The sequence below is a fragment of the Palaemon carinicauda genome, chromosome 1 (assembly GCF_036898095.1).
Source record: "Palaemon carinicauda isolate YSFRI2023 chromosome 1, ASM3689809v2, whole genome shotgun sequence".
Lineage (NCBI taxonomy): Eukaryota > Metazoa > Arthropoda > Malacostraca > Decapoda > Palaemonidae > Palaemon > Palaemon carinicauda.
Window position 1 is genome coordinate 136,208,916 of NC_090725.1, and position 15,597 is coordinate 136,224,512.

General features: G+C 40.6%; 1 protein-coding gene across 25 annotated transcripts in view; it reads left to right on the forward strand.

Annotated features, from left to right (window-relative positions):
* The window catches only part of RhoGAPp190 (Rho GTPase-activating protein 190), a 709,768-nt gene that overhangs the window by 212,071 nt on the left and 482,100 nt on the right, over positions 1–15,597 (forward strand). For all 25 annotated transcript variants that reach the window (XM_068385117.1, XM_068385108.1, XM_068385124.1 and 22 more), the window contains 2 exons: positions 4,436–4,525; positions 6,192–6,394. In XM_068385117.1, coding sequence (XP_068241218.1) covers positions 4,436–4,525; positions 6,192–6,394 — 293 coding nt within the window. The remainder of the gene's footprint in view (positions 1–4,435; positions 4,526–6,191; positions 6,395–15,597) is intronic.

Consider the following 15,597-nt stretch of genomic DNA (forward strand, 5'->3'; position numbering starts at 1 on the left):
CTTCTGAAAGCATCTGCTTCTTCTAATAGGCTGATGGCTCCCCCATATCTTTTCACATGAGGATTATTCTTATCTTGTGGCTTGGTCTATAACCATTGAGGAAAAGGACCAAGTGGTTTTAAAACTGAAATTTCCCTTTATAAATTCAACATATTTGTCTTTTTGGAGAGCCTCTATATTTTTCAAATGAATTGAAAGCTACCTGCCATAGTATACAGGGTCTAGTTCAAAGAACAAAGGAGTGAGTTCCCACAGCGTGTCTTTTTACCATTTGAAATAAGACTCCCGGTATAGTGTGATGAAAACGAGGACTAGAAGTTGTAGCTAAAGCACAAGATTCCAAAAGTAGAACTGTGGATACTCTGACTTTTTTTCTGATCCAGCTTTCACAACCTAGCTCACTTTCTTCTTCTGCTTCCTGGATACATGGAATATAGGCAGCATTGCGCATCTGATCTCCTCAAGCCATCACCTAGTGGGCTAGAGATGTCTTCTTCACATACGAAGCAGAGATAAACGAATCTGCGGTTCCTGGAGTAGTTATATCTCCTTCTGCAAGAGCACCAGTCCAACCATTGTCTTTTAAGAGATCACTGAGAATTTGGGATGTTGCCATTCATAAATGTAGCCTTCCAAACATGGTAACCTTATCACCATACTGCAATGACCATTTCCATTGGATTTGCTTGGCAAGTGCAAATAGTGGCTGATCAATTGCTACAACTGGGGTTTGACCAAGGTTGAGAAACTGTGGGACTGCTCTTGCAATATCCATGGCATATTTCATCTTGGCAACTGAATGAATTGCCTCTTGAAAAAGAGGCAGTATTGATGACGAACTTTTTCAAAGGGGTGTGTCACCTCTGAGAAGTATGATGTGCTACCCAAGATATGGACACAGCATTTTCACTCCTTTTTTTCTCAAGCCATTCCTACTTGAGAAATATGCTTGGAAAGCACAAGTTATTGGTGTACTGCAATTCCACTGGATGAAGGGAGAGGTATATTGGAGAAGGAGTTCTCTTGACTTGGAATTTCTGGGAAATGTTGAAGATGCTAAAGTTTACTGACAGTTGAAGTGCACAAGTTGTGCTAAAGCTAGATCAGTAGATGATGTTCCGTATTTAAGTTGGGATTTTATATCACCAATGTTTTGTAGCACACATAAAAATTCCAATAAACTTGGCAGTACAGATTCTTTTCAAGCATGTGCCATTAAGGTTCCGTTATATTTTTTCCTATGTTCAAGCGTCTTCTTTTTCAATATCTTGGCTGGTTTGGCTATGACTAGTACATCATTGCTCTGACTAGGGCATCTCTCACTTTCCCTATGTAGGCAAGCCAAATCTCTCCATTCATTTCGATGCCTTCCAGTTTTGGGATCCAGGCAAGGATCTATGCTTTCAACCTTGTTCTATACACAAAGGAAACATCAACATAAGCTTTACCAGTGTTTGTGTAAATCATAAAGTTCTACCATCAAAAAATAGCAGCACCCATTTATAGTCAACTGCTTGCCTCTTGTTATCTCACACTCAGAAAAAGCATGCATGAGGACATGCTTCGTGTCTGTACTGCATATGATCATCTCCAATTTTCTAGAATTTAGTGAGGCTCTTTCCTTGCTGTACATGCCTGTCAGACAAGATGGGTAATATATATGATCCTCAGAAACAATATTTCCCATACTTATGATTGGACAGAAGTTTCTCATCTTGTCGATTGATGGCACATCGCTGCAGCTTTTCATGTAAAGGCATTTACATACCTGTTAAACAAGATGGGTAATACATAAGGTTCTGAGAAACAAAATCTCGAGTACTAAGATTGGACAGAAATTTTTCATCTTGTAGGTTGATGGCACATTGTTGCAGTTTTTTGTGTAAAGTTATTGATATGCCTATCAGACAAGATGGGTAATACATAAGGTCTTGAGAAACACTATCTCCAATACTAAGATTAGATAGATGTCCAACAATGACTTCCTTTCACTTTCTAGTTTTGGGGTTTTAAACTTCAGCATACATGATGCATGATATGTAACCTTGTTATTTTGAAAGGTTTGCTGAATTACATCACCTTCATCAAGCCTTTGGGGATGAAATGGTATAGGCATTGCATTTAACTTGTTATAAAATTCAGGAATGTTTGTAGCAAAGGTAACATACACAGCACCAGATGCATTTACTAGATTTTCAGGTGTGTCCTCTTGGCACAAGCAACAAGGCTTCAAATTAGTCGTACTATCTCCCTCCAGGAAAGACACTGACTTCCAAGATTTTGCTACCATTACTTTTGTTTGATAGGTTGAGGGTTTATCCTTTTACCACCTGCTTTTTTTTAATATGGAGCAAAAGTAGGCTCAGGTATATCATAATCCTACACCTAGTCAGATCATACATCCAATTCCTTGGTGATCTGTACAACTTCTAGAAGACTAAAGCCACATCTTCCTTGGCTTGGCTTTCCCACAATGGCACATCCTGTCAATTCAGATGCAGGTGAACTAGGTCTAGCTAAACAGCATTAGGGAAACTACAGTAATGAGAAATAGCGACCATTAGCGACACTGAACCCCATGCCAAGTTTCACAGCCATAGTGTCAACCAGTGTGATAATCATTCTACTTATTCCGCTTGAAAAGAATTTGAATGAGTTATAAAAGGATCAGGTTAATTTTAAGGGGAAGTCGTGATATTTTTTGTTACAAAATTCAGGACTTATTTTCTTTGTTTACACAATTTTTAGGCTATTTTAAAGATATATTTATATTGTATATGATACCCTAAGGTGAGCATGGTACATACTATTACCGCCAACTTTTGAGTATTGGTCATAAAATAATGGAAAAGTGTCAACTATTATTATTAATATTAGTGCTGCTGCTACCATTGTTTTTGTTTAGTAAAATATTTTAGTGCATAGGTATATCTTAGTATTAATAAAATTGATGTATTACTCCAGGATATCTCACACAACCAAAACTTTTAGGAGGCATGTGTGGCTGGAATAATCTCATATTAGTTGATCCTAAGAGCCAGTTGAAACAAGGAGAATAGTGATGGTGATTATATAATGATATGTCTCGTTGTTTAATGATGGAAATACAAGTGACTTTCTCTTGAGTTTAATATTATACTCTTGATGAATTACTTGGGTCTTGCCACGTCTTTCTTTGTTAAGGTCCTTGTTTTTTGGTTCAATTATAGAATGGTCTAATATTAGTTAGGACATTGAAACTTGCATAATTGAATAGATCTTTACCAAATACTATTTTGAATACTATATACTACTGGCGTAAACTTCAATTAACGAAGTTACAAATTTGAATAAAAGATACCATTTTTGCTCCTTTTGTCATGATAGCGCATATCATTGGAGCCTCCTTCCACCCGATGGTTCAGAAAATCACTGACAGGTGGTGCTATTACCATAAGTTACTTGATCGAACAGAATAAAGGGCCAAACTTTTTATATTTTAAACCTCTCTTGTTTATTTTCAATATTGGAATATGCAATATAATTATGGCTCTTATTTTATTGATCATGTTGATGATAAAAGGTTAGGGTAGAAATACTGTGCGTGTTTGATATATTTAGTCTGGTAATTGGAAATGGAAGTCAAGTTCATGTTCGAACAGATGCTGGCGTGCAAAGCTTCAAATCTCCCATTTGTTAAATATGTATTCACCCCTTTAATTTTTTATAATTAATTACGGTCAAAATACTATTCCACGGGACTAATGCGTGTAGTGAAACATGTTCCTCTTTCCAGAACATAGGAGCAGTGAGATAATGTTTAATCACGAGCGAAGCGGGCATACTGCAAAGTATAAACCAATAAATCATTAGCTCAATTAAATAACAAGGTATTTGTAAGATATAATGATTGAACACTTAGGAATGACTCCATTGAAAATGGGATGGAAAACTCCTTTTTCTATGTGTCCTGAAGTCCTGGGAAACAACAGCTCCAGTGTTTTGACAGAGTTTCATTACTGTTACTTGGTTTTGATTAGGGTAACTTTTTTATATTGATAAGGTTGTTGAATTTTTATTTTGTAATTTCATCCTTTCTTTATTTATTTTTACAGTTGTGAACTTCATTCCTTGGAATCTTGTTTTGCATTTTCATTTATACCATGAACCTTGACATACTTAAAACTTCTCATACATGTATTCTTGCCTTCTTAATAATGCTTTAACCAACTTTTTGCTCTTGATATACCAGTAGTTCTTTTGAGAGTGATGTTTTAAAGAGAGAATTTTTTGATAAATTGTGTACAGTACTGTAGTTAACATTGAAAACTGGCATGAGTTGTGAAATTGTTTAATGAAATAAACTATACAATTGTTTGTGTTTGGTTTTCTGTTCATGGTAATTTTTTTGATTGAAGGCATTCTAACCTATGAAATTATTTCCCTTCTCTTTCAGCTGGAAAGATGGATCCGTACATTAAGCGTTGTTGTGCTACCAAGATACAATCTGCAGAAAAGCTAATGTATATTTGCAAAAATCAATTAGGTGAGTATTAAAACAGTGTTTTCCAATCTCCTTTTTAATTACCAGTCACTGAACAGGAAACCAAAGAGAGATGTAAATGGAATGTCAGAACCATCTAAAGAGATATGAATATAGACAAGACTAAGAGGAAAACAAAGAAATTGATAACGATTGCCCAGGGAGAAGCCACAAGAGAATGGTATGAGATGATGGAAACCCTTGGAAGGAGGAAATGAAATCTACAGAATTGCAGAAGTGAGAAGAGAAGAAAAGACAGGCTGGATGTAGGAGAGGTAGAGATTATTAGATATGAAAATGGAAAGATCTTCATTGACGGAGAGCAATTCAAGAGATGATGAAAAGACTATACTTTTACAACTATTAAAGATTTTGGAATTTATGTGAAAAGCTGGAAAATGTTTCACTAGTAGAAGGACCAATAGCAAATATCGGAGATATTAAAGTAAAAAATCTTATAAGAAAAGGAATAGTAAATAAAGCTGCTGGAAATTTAGAGGTATTATTATTATTACTAGTTAGGCTACAAACCTAGTTGGAAAAGCAGGGTGCTATAAGCCCAAGGACTCCAACAGGAAAAATAAAACAGTGTGGAAAGGAAATAAGGAAACGGAGAATAATGTGCCTGAGTGTACCTCCAGTAAGAGAATTCTAACCCAAGAATGTGGAAGACCATGATACCGAGGCTATGGCACTACCCAAGACTAGGGAATAACAGTTTGATTTTGGAGTGTCCTTCTCCTAGAAGAGCTGCTTACTATAGCCAAAGAGTCTCTTCTACCCTTTCCAAGAGGAAAGTAACCACTTAATGTTGTCAGGTGTATAAGAAAAGAGGAGAATGTGTAAAGAATAGGCCAGACTATTAGGTGTATTTGTAGGCAAAGGAAAAATGAGCCTAAGAAAAGAAGGATAAAGTGTACTACCATCTGGCTTGTCAAAGAACTCATTAACCCAATAGCGGTAGTATCTCAATGAGTGGCTGATGCCTTGGGCAACCTACTACCTGTACCTGTGGGAAATTAAGCCAGAGAGTGGGTACATATGCTATTGAAAAAGATCTGGTATGTAGAGGAAATACCAAGGGACTGGGAAGGTATTTGATTGATTAAATTGTATAAACAAAAAGAATACCTGTTAAGATGCGGAATCTAAAAATGAATAAAGCTTTTGGAACATATATTCAAAATACCAGAAAGAATAATAGAAGGAAGGTTAAGAAAATGGTATATATGAGCAACACCGGGCTTATGAAAGGAAGGAGTGCTCTGAATGCTATTTTTATAATAAGACAAGTCCAAGAGAATTATCTAGAAGGAAACAAGGAAGTTTAAATGTATTTTGTGGATCTTGAAAAGGCACCAAGAAGGTTAGGCTAGTGGTGTTTTAGAGAGAGAGGAGTAACAGGAAAGTGGCAAAAGTAAGTGAGGATGATTTATAAGGGGACAAAAGCCACTGTAGGAATTAGAAATATTCTTTTTATGGTTCAGCATGTTTGAATTTGTATTTCAATAAGAAAAGTTTGTAGTTTATGTTAATTCTTACCTTTTCAATTATTTACCATTTAGTGAACTCTGATAACTTTTTTGTTTTCATTGGGGAATGTTTTAGGAGATTGATTTTTTCTATGTTAAATGGTGTCACTTTAATATGATTTTTTGTATTTTTCCAGGTATTGAAAAGGAGTATGAACAGAGAGTTTTACCGGATGGAAAATTGAATGTTGATGGTTTTTTGTGTGTTTTTGATGTCTCACAAGTACCAAATCGCTCTTTGGAACGTCAGGTAGACATAACTGCGTCAATCCTCAACAATTGCCTCAAGACGAAACGGCCAGTTGTGCTTGTCACAACCAAAAATGATGAAGCTAATGAGGTAGTGAAATGATTGTGATTTATTCAACATGGCTTGTTTTATAAAAATCTCTATTGCCTTTTTTTTCTGTGGATTTGGTATTTATACTTCACATTGAAGTCTATTGTTTGACTTTTATCTGATTTAGTAAATGTAGACTATATTTTATCAGTGAAAAGTTTAGTTCCTACTCAAAAGTAAATCTTTGTTATTTATGAGGGGTTTACGATGACACAAGCTGGAGACGGAATATGAAGAGTTATCAGCCTCCCTCCACCAGTGAGTGTATTGGACTGGCTGTAACTCGCCCTGACTAAGCCATTTTATCTGTGGCCATTGTCTTGTTCAAACTTGTGCTTTCTTCATCTCGCCTTTGAAGTTTTTCTACTTGTGTTAATTGCCTTCTCTCTTTTTCAGTATGAATGTTAAGCAAGTTAGTGTAAAGTGTATGTGTCCTAGTATTGATGGAAATCATTGTGGAACATGTATGAGTAGAGTAGATGTTGTTCCTCATTCTATGTGTCCAGTGTGCAGAGGCATCACTGGTTGTTGGAATCTCCTTGTAATGTGTGTAGGGAGTGGTCGTCCTCCCAGTGGTAGTAATTTCATGGTAAGAAGAAGAAGAGGTTTAAATGAGATAATTCTCCTTCTAATTCATCATCTTCAAGGATGGGCAAGAAGCCTAGGTCATGTCTTTGGACTCCAGAAATTCCCCTATTTTCTCTTTCTTTGTCGATTCAGTCTCGGGGAGAACCAAATAAGGATGATGACCAAGTGTTATTTCAGGAAATTCCTGAAACCTTAGACCCATCTGCTTTCAATAGCGAAGCACAGGAGCTTACGCTTGAGGCTAATCCTCTCGCTTCATCTTTATCCCCAGTCATTGACCTTGCTACGACTGAAGTTTGTCAAAACCCGGTCAAGAAGTGCTCTTTAGTGCCCCCGCTTTTGCCTCCTGCCATGGCTCTGGACTCCTAGGGTTAGCTCTTTGTTTCTAATTTTGGGTCTCACAGTAGCCTGCCACCATTGACGGTGCATTATGCGGGGCAATTACCAAAGCGTCAACCCTCCTCAGATTGTCTGCCTTTATGCTTGCCATCTTCGGCAAAGAAGTCTGGGCTTCCCGTTACTCCTAGGGGACCTCGTATCCTTTATATATATAATCTCAAAGACAGGTTATCTAAGGTTATTTTGCCTAAACATAAGGCAAAAGAATTGCCTAGGGTTGACAATTCTCGCCAAGATCAGTATCGCTCGGAGCTCATCGCGACAGATTGCCATTAGTGTGAGAGTGGAAGAGGGGTGGTGCATCCTCCATCCTACAAGGTAAGCCAGCATGAAGCATGTCTGCCATTACACAGCCTTGGGGATCACAATGCTTTCCCTAGTGGCTCCCATCCTCAGTCCTTGCAGTCTCGTCATGTGGCGTGAGGTCATACCTCATATCGTCCTCTACTGCTGGTTTTTGTGGAGAATGAGGATATTCTGCCGATTCGAGAAAAAGACTCCTCCATCTTGATCCTGGGACCGTAGCCCTATGGGTACTTCTGTTCGTCCAGAATTGGATGTTATCGCGTTGAGTGGTATCAAAATGATTAATTAAAGGAAATATTGACCTATGTCAAACCTTCCATTTCGGAGAGTGGTTCCCCAACCTCAGCGAATGTTACCTATAGACGTTAGTAAACCATCAGATGAAGAGGATGTTAAACCTTATTGTAGACTGAAGATTCAACACCCGGACCCTGATTTACCTAATTTGAAGGTTATCCAGTATGTCCTCAGAGAGAGAGGTTTTTGTGCCTGACTGCAAAACTACTCTCTGGATATCTCTGCAAGTTGTCGACAGCAGTTACCATACAAGATGATCTCTTCTGTGATGGGTGTCATCAAAGGAACACTTCTCCACTCGAGGACACTGTTCCAGTAGTGGTTGACTTTTTAGTTTACCTGTGGGAGGAGAAACATCTTTCAGTAGCTGTGGTGAAAGGCTATTGCTCAGCCTTGAGCCATGTTTTTTTGTCTGAAAGGTATAGATTTCTCCTCATCATGGGAGTTATCAGCATTGACTTGCCCACCTTGGGAAATCAAAATCCCATTCTTGGAGTGCGATAAAAGTTCTTATGTCTCTTTAAGACTTGCCCACCTTGGAAAATCAAACCCCCTTCTTGGAATGTGATAAAAGTTCTTAGGTCTCTTAAGATGGCATCTTATGAACCTTTAATTAGGGCTTCTGATAGGGTTCTTACTCTAAAGACAGTCTTCTTATTAGCCATGGCATCTTAAAATGGAGTGGGTGAACTACATGGTCTCCTGTTTATAGTATCTCACCTCTGAGAGGTGGAAGCAACTGTCGTTCTTTGGTGTACCTGAATTTGTCCCAAAAATGCAAAATCTATTGTTTAATGACTAGGTTTGACTCCTTGGTATCATCTCTTAAAGAGCCAACTGATAATCAAGATGTTTTGTTACTATGTACAGTAAGGACTACTCGCATGTACTCAAAAGCGTACAAGACATGGTTGTCTAATGGTACTACACCTTTTTGTCAATGCGGGGAGGACAAAAGAAATTAACGAAGAACACAATTTTCTTCTGGCTTCGGGAAAAAATACCTCAAGCTTATAGACATTAGGGTGAGCCTTCCACTGGTTTGGTGTCATGAGCTCATGATGTTAGAGGAATTGGAGCAACCTTGGCATTTAGGAAAAGCCATTCGGTACATCAACTTTCTTAAAGCCAGTGTCTGTAATAGAAACCACCTTTACGACACGCTGTCTAAGGGATTGCACCCACAAGTTCATGGACATTTTTTTCCCCCATGTTCTGTAGTAGCTACCCATCAAGTGCTGTAGCAAGCCTAGCTTCTTACAAGGTAAGTAGCATAGTTCCTTAAGTTAGAAGTTGCACTCCAACTTTACTATTTTTAGTATAAGAGTAAGAATGTTTTGCCTTCTTTTCTCCTTCGCCCTTGCCTGCTAACTCAATTTCTTGGGATAAGCCAGTGTGATGCTAAAAGCTGGACGGACTTTCATACAGGCAAGCATGGTAGTGATGCGTAATTGTTATACTGTAAGTAAAATGGTTTTTCCTATGCTCCTTTTGAGGAGGAGCATGACTTATGGCAAATTTTATACTCATATTAGCTTAATGAGGGTCAGTCACTGGCCCTGCTAAGATAGTTTTTCACAATTAACACGGTGGGCCGTGACACATTATGACTTATTTTTTTATGTCACTGGATGTTAGGATTATAAGTGATTTAAAAGTTAATTTTATGAATAGTACTTACCTGGCAGTTATATATATCTATAGCTGATATCTCTAAATCAGCAGAATTTTTCAAAACGAGGCAACCGCCTTGTTTTGGTTGGGAGGTAGGTGGTTACACTCGTCACAGGGTGGTACAAGGAATCATTCCCGTGTTCAAGACTTCAGTTCATCTCTGCCGGCTGGATCGAAAACATCGTTGGTCTACCATTGAGAGTTTTTCGAATCATTTTCTCTTCTTCGCTTTTTTGGACTTCGTTTGGTGAAGTACACTGATTTAGGGATTTGGCAATTGTGTTTTGTTATTATTGTTGTACTATTTACTTTGTTTATCATGAGTGAAATCTTAATTTTCGTGTTTGTGTGAGTTATGTATGCAAGGTGAGGTTACCGAAAGTGTCGGTTGACCCTCACAGTTTGTATGCAGGGGTTTTGTTTGTGCACTATATTTTAGGTGCAATGGTTTTTAATCCTGATGGCGGAATTACGTTCCATCAACTCTATGACGTCACAGTCGTGTGACGTAATCTTCATTGTATGACTTGCAAATTCTCTTTATTTGTTTTTTCTTGTAAAGAATGGGAGGAATTCCATCTTGTATAAGTTTTTTAACTTTTAATGTAAAATTTTAAAGAAATATTTGTCCATTTAGTATTCGTTCTTTAAATCATCGATCTAATTTCATAGATTAAATAGAACTAGCGTATGGTTAATTTACGCTGTTTAGTTCTCATTACTATCGATGCAGTCCCAACATGCCTTGGTAGCGTTCTTTTCGATTTTGGGAATTCTCGTTTTAGTCGTATTTTCAATTATATGTTCCTATTGTAATGTGTAGCAAATCCCTTTTTTTGGGGGAACCTTTAAGATTTAAGGGTTGTTTACATTTATATATATATAGATACGTTATTGCTATATCTGTTCTTTTTTATCATAACAACTCGCTTGTTTTTGAAAACCCTTGGAATTAATTGTGGATTACATTTGTTTTCCCTTTTTCTGTTCATTTTAATCTTTAATGTATAACTTTCCCGGCGGTTGTATGTAACTACCGGGTAGGTATTTATGACATTTAATTTTACCGGTGGTTATATGTAACTACCGGGTGAGTGTGTTCAACATTTATTTTTAAACTCGACTTTGCTCGGTGGTTTTTCTTTTTGTGACCGCCGGGTAAGTATGTTTGAAAGTTTATTTTTTTATGGAAATGTCAGTTTAATATTTTATAAAAATATTTTGTTACAGTTTATATAGCAAGTACTAGAGATGATATTGCTTTCTCATTCAAGCCCGTGGCAGCAGAATAAGTTCTCTCACAACGGGCAGGACTAATTATGGTCTTTTGTGTAAGAGTTTAATAGTGCAATTTTCAGTGCTAAATTAGGGTATTGGATTCATTCAGCACAGTTGACGGCGTTTTCCTAGCCTTAGACCTCTTCCAAGCTCCCCGGCCCATGGGAGAAGGAACGTCGATCGGCGAAAGGAAACGAGAGGCGTTAGCTCACGAGCAAACGCCCTCGCGAGCGTTCCTGTTCACGTTCCCAAGAATGCTCGCTCTTGCCATGGGAAAGCAAAGAGCGTTGGACGTCCAGATTCTTACACTGCTTTTAGAGTTTCGCATTGCATCACTTTTGATTTTAATGGCAATAGATAATCGCTGATAATATCAGTGCTTACAAACCATCATTGACACGGTTTTTGTCCCAGAGCGCCAGTCGGCCATATGAACCCTCTGGTCGGAACCGAACGTGCCGAGCGGCATAATGAATATTATTTTGCCTTAACGCTCGGCGCTAAGTCTTTCAAGACAGGACGATCGCCTCCTCGTCTTTCAGGACGAATGCAGCCTCGTCTTTCAGGACGAATGCAGCCTCGTCTTTCAGGACGAATGCAACCTCGTCTTTCAGGACGAATGCAGCCTCGTCTTTCAGGACTAATGCAGCCTCGTCTTTCAGGACGAGTGCAGCCTCGTCTTTCAGGACGAGTGCAGCCTCGTCTTTCAGGACGAGTGCAGCCTCGTCTTTCAGGGCGAGTGCAGCCTCGTCTTTCAGGACGAGTGCAGCCTCGTCTTTCAGGGCGAGTGCAGCCTCGTCTTTCAGAACTAGTGCAGCCTCGTCTTTCAGTAAGAGTGCAGCCTCGTTTTTCAGGACGAGGGCAGCCTCGTTTTTCAGGACGAGGGCAGCCTCGTCTTTCAGGACGAGGGCAGCCTCGTCTTTCAGGACGAGGGCAGCCTCGTCTTTCAGGACGAGGGCAGCCTCGTCTTTCAGGACGAGGGCAGCCTCGTCTTTCAGGACGAGGGCAGCCTCGTCTTTCAGGACGAGGGCAGCCTCGTCTTTCATGACGAGGGCAGCCTCGTCTTTCATGACGACTGCAGCCTCGTCTTTCAGGACGAGGGCAGCCTCGTCTTTCAGGACGAGGGCAGCCTCGTCTTTCAGGACGAGGGCAGCCTCGTCTTTCAGGACGAGGGCAGCCTCGTCTTTCATGACGACTGCAGCCTCGTCTTTCAGGACGAGTGCAGCCTCGTCTTTCAGGACGAGGGCAGCCTCGTCTTTCAGGACGAGGGCAGCCTCGTCTTTCAGGACGAGGGCAGCCTCGTCTTTCAGGACGAGTGCAGCCTCGTCTTTCAGGGCGAGCGCAGCCTCGTCTTTCAGGGCGAGCGCACCCTCGTCTTTCAGGGCGAGCGCACCCTCGTCTTTCAGGACGAATGCAGCCTCGTCTTTCAGGGCGAATGCAGCCTCGTCTTTCAGGGCGAATGCAGCCTCGTCTTTCAGGACGATAGAACGATCGCCGCCTCGTCTTTCAGAACGATCCCCGCCTCGTTCTTTCAGGACGACGCCACGTCTTATAAGATCTTTGTCAAAGGATGACTTTAGTGATCACTTTTCTCCTGTTGAATTATTTGAGATTAACAGAAGGAGATGATCCTAAGTTCTGTTGCTCCATGTTCCCCACCCTCTGAGTTTTCACGTGGTCTTTAATGGAGCTTTAAGAATATATTAATTTTTATTTCTTAAAACAGAAACCTATGATGCCAGCTTCCTTATCAGATAGGCCAGGATAGCAAGGGTGGAGGTCTAGCTACGTTTAGGTCGAAGACCTTGTGGGAGCCCCACAGAGATATTTTTTTTCAACCCCCTTGGTGGATTGCTGAGTTTCTTAAGGAATACAAGCAATGAGGCTGGATAATTTTGAAATCAGAGGTCATAATTAAGGTACGTACTTCTCCTTTTTTCTTTCTCTCTTCTCCCTCAAGTGTTGGTCAAAGACAGGTTTTGGTGTCGTAATCAGCAAGAAATTTTCTGCATGTTTTTTCTCTAACCGAACTAACAACAGTAGGAGCCAGACTTAGCTACTTCTGGCGAGCCTGGGAGAGGAGAGGAGCAGACCTTTGGTCCGTGTTTTTACTAAAGGATGGATGCAAAAACTTTTTCCTAGTGAATCCTCCTTTGTTAGTTACTCCGATAAGACCTTTCTGCCTAACTGACTTTGCAACTTCAATATCTCTCTTTTGGGAGAGGGAGTCTTGTCCAGTCCTGGACGTAAATGCTCTTTACGCCTTCGTTCAGAAGTCAAAGTTCTCCATGGAGACATCAAAATCTTTGGAGAAGAGGGGAGCAGACCTTTGGTCAGTACTACTTCTGAAGGAGGATTACTTTTTCCTTTTATAGGGAAACCTCCTTTAGTTTTAGCTTCAACTATTCTCTCCTCCAGATCTAGAGAGGAGTCTAAGTGGCAGGCTATGCAATCAAACTTTATCTGAGGTTTGTTTACAAGATAGAACGGGGGAAGAATGGGTCAGTTTCGGGCCGTGTGTTTTGGTCTCGGCTCCGCCCCTCTAACGTTCACGTAACTTTTGCTTAATGTAGCAGAATACTGCACTCAAGAGAAATCAGAGCGTCCCTGTATCTGGATTTTTAGATAACGTTGAGCCTATCAAAATAATTAGGTCTTCCTGTCAACAAGAAGAGTCTCTTCTGACACCAGGACGCTCAGCTCCACGTCTTTTAAAACGTTCAGCGTCTCGCTCTGTTAACCTCTCGGCGCCATGTCTTACAAGACTATCGGTTCCTCACCTTCCTAGACGCTCAGCTCCACGTCTTACAGGACTATCGGCGCCACGTCAGGACGATCGGCGCCTCGTCTTTCAGGACGCTCGACGTCGAAGTTCTAGCATGAGGCATGACTTTGAACATGAGAATTTTGGACTTCGTGATGACACCAGTCGAATCGTTTGTCGAGATCAAGGACGCCTTCGTTCCGAAAATCTTGGATCTAGAAAGTTTTTTTTTTCTTTTTTCTCGAGCGAGGTTTGTTCAAGGGCAAGAAACATCGGGGCAAACATGCTCACCAGGAAGAGACTAGTTTTTCCCACAGAAAGGTCTCTCAACCCGCAAGTCTGTCAGTCTCTGGATGTTGTGGGGCAGACCTGTAACAGACCTTTTTGCCTCCAACTTGAACAAGAGGATCCCCTACTACTGCTCCCTAGTCCCGGACGAGGAAGCTGTAGCAGTGGACTCCTTCTTGATCGATTGGACGGGGGTGGACATGTATGCGTTGCCCCCGTTCAAGATCATCAATCTGGTCTTCAGGAGATTCGCTCTCCTCGATTCGGGACGAATGATCCTAGCGGCTCCATTCTGGCCTGCAAGGGAATGGTTTTCGGAAGTGATGAGCATGTTGATGGACTTCCCAAGAAGACTTCGGCAAGTCCAGATCTTCTCAAACAGCCCCACTTCGAGAGGTATCATCAAACCCCCCTTGCTCTCAAACTGACTTCCTTCAGACTGACTAGAAGCTTGTCAGATCTCGAGGCTTTTCGGCACAAGCGGCGAAAGCTATCGCCAGAGCAAGGAATATCTCTTCACAAAGAGTCTACCAATCTAAGTGGGAGACCTTTAGAGCTTGGTGCAGGTGGCACAAGTTTTCCTCAACCACTACCTCTCTGAGCCAGATTGCAGACTTCTACTTGTATCTCAGACAGGATGCTAAAGCTGGCTGTATCTACCATCAATGGATACAGCAGTATTCTCTCGACCATCTTTAGGCATAGAGGCCTAGAGTTGTCCCAAAATAAAGATTTGCAGGACCTCATTGGGTCTTTTCAGACGACGTAATAGGTACTCTTAAACCTGGATGTGGTGTTTAAGTTTCTGTGCTCTAAGAAATTTGAACCTATCTCGCTAGCCTCTCTTCGAGTTGTAACGAAGAAAACCCTCTTCCTTATGACTCTAGCGAATGCCAAAAAGGTCAGCGAAGTCCAGGCGATTGAGAAGCGGGTAAGCTTCTATTAGGTTCATCTTTCTCGGCAAGAACGAGAACCCTTCGAAACCCTGTCCTACGACGTTTGATGTCATTAACCTCACGAACCTAGTGGGTCAAGAGAAGGAAAGACTCCTCTGCCCAGTTAGGTCCCTCAAAGTTTTTTTGGCTCACACTATGAACGTGAGCTGTGCATCCAACTCGTTATGGTGTTCAGTGAAAGATCCACCAAAAACCCCTGTCAAAGAATGCTTTGTCCTTTTTCCTGAGGGAATGTATTAGGTAAGCCCACCTCTTATGTGAAGAGGAACACTTCGCCCTGTTGAAATTACGGGCTCACAAAGTGAGAGCCATTGCTACCTCTCTGGCATATCAGGAATATATGTTAGTTAGGCTATTCATGGATGCAATTTTCTGGAGGAGCAACTCTGTCTTCACTTCTCATTAACTTAGAGAGGTGAGGGTAGACTTTGGCAAGTGCTATACCTTGGGCCCATACGTAGCTGTGGTTTCTGTATTAGGCAAAGGAGTTAATAACCCCACTCATCCTTAGTTTATATGCATGTATGAGGGTTTGTGTTTTTATGATAGTCTGAGGACTTCGTCTTGTGGTACGGTTTCCTCAGTCTAGATAGATAGTTTATGTCTATGTTGCAGGGTTAGGTGGTTAGTTTTAGTAAGGTTGCAGTTTTTTT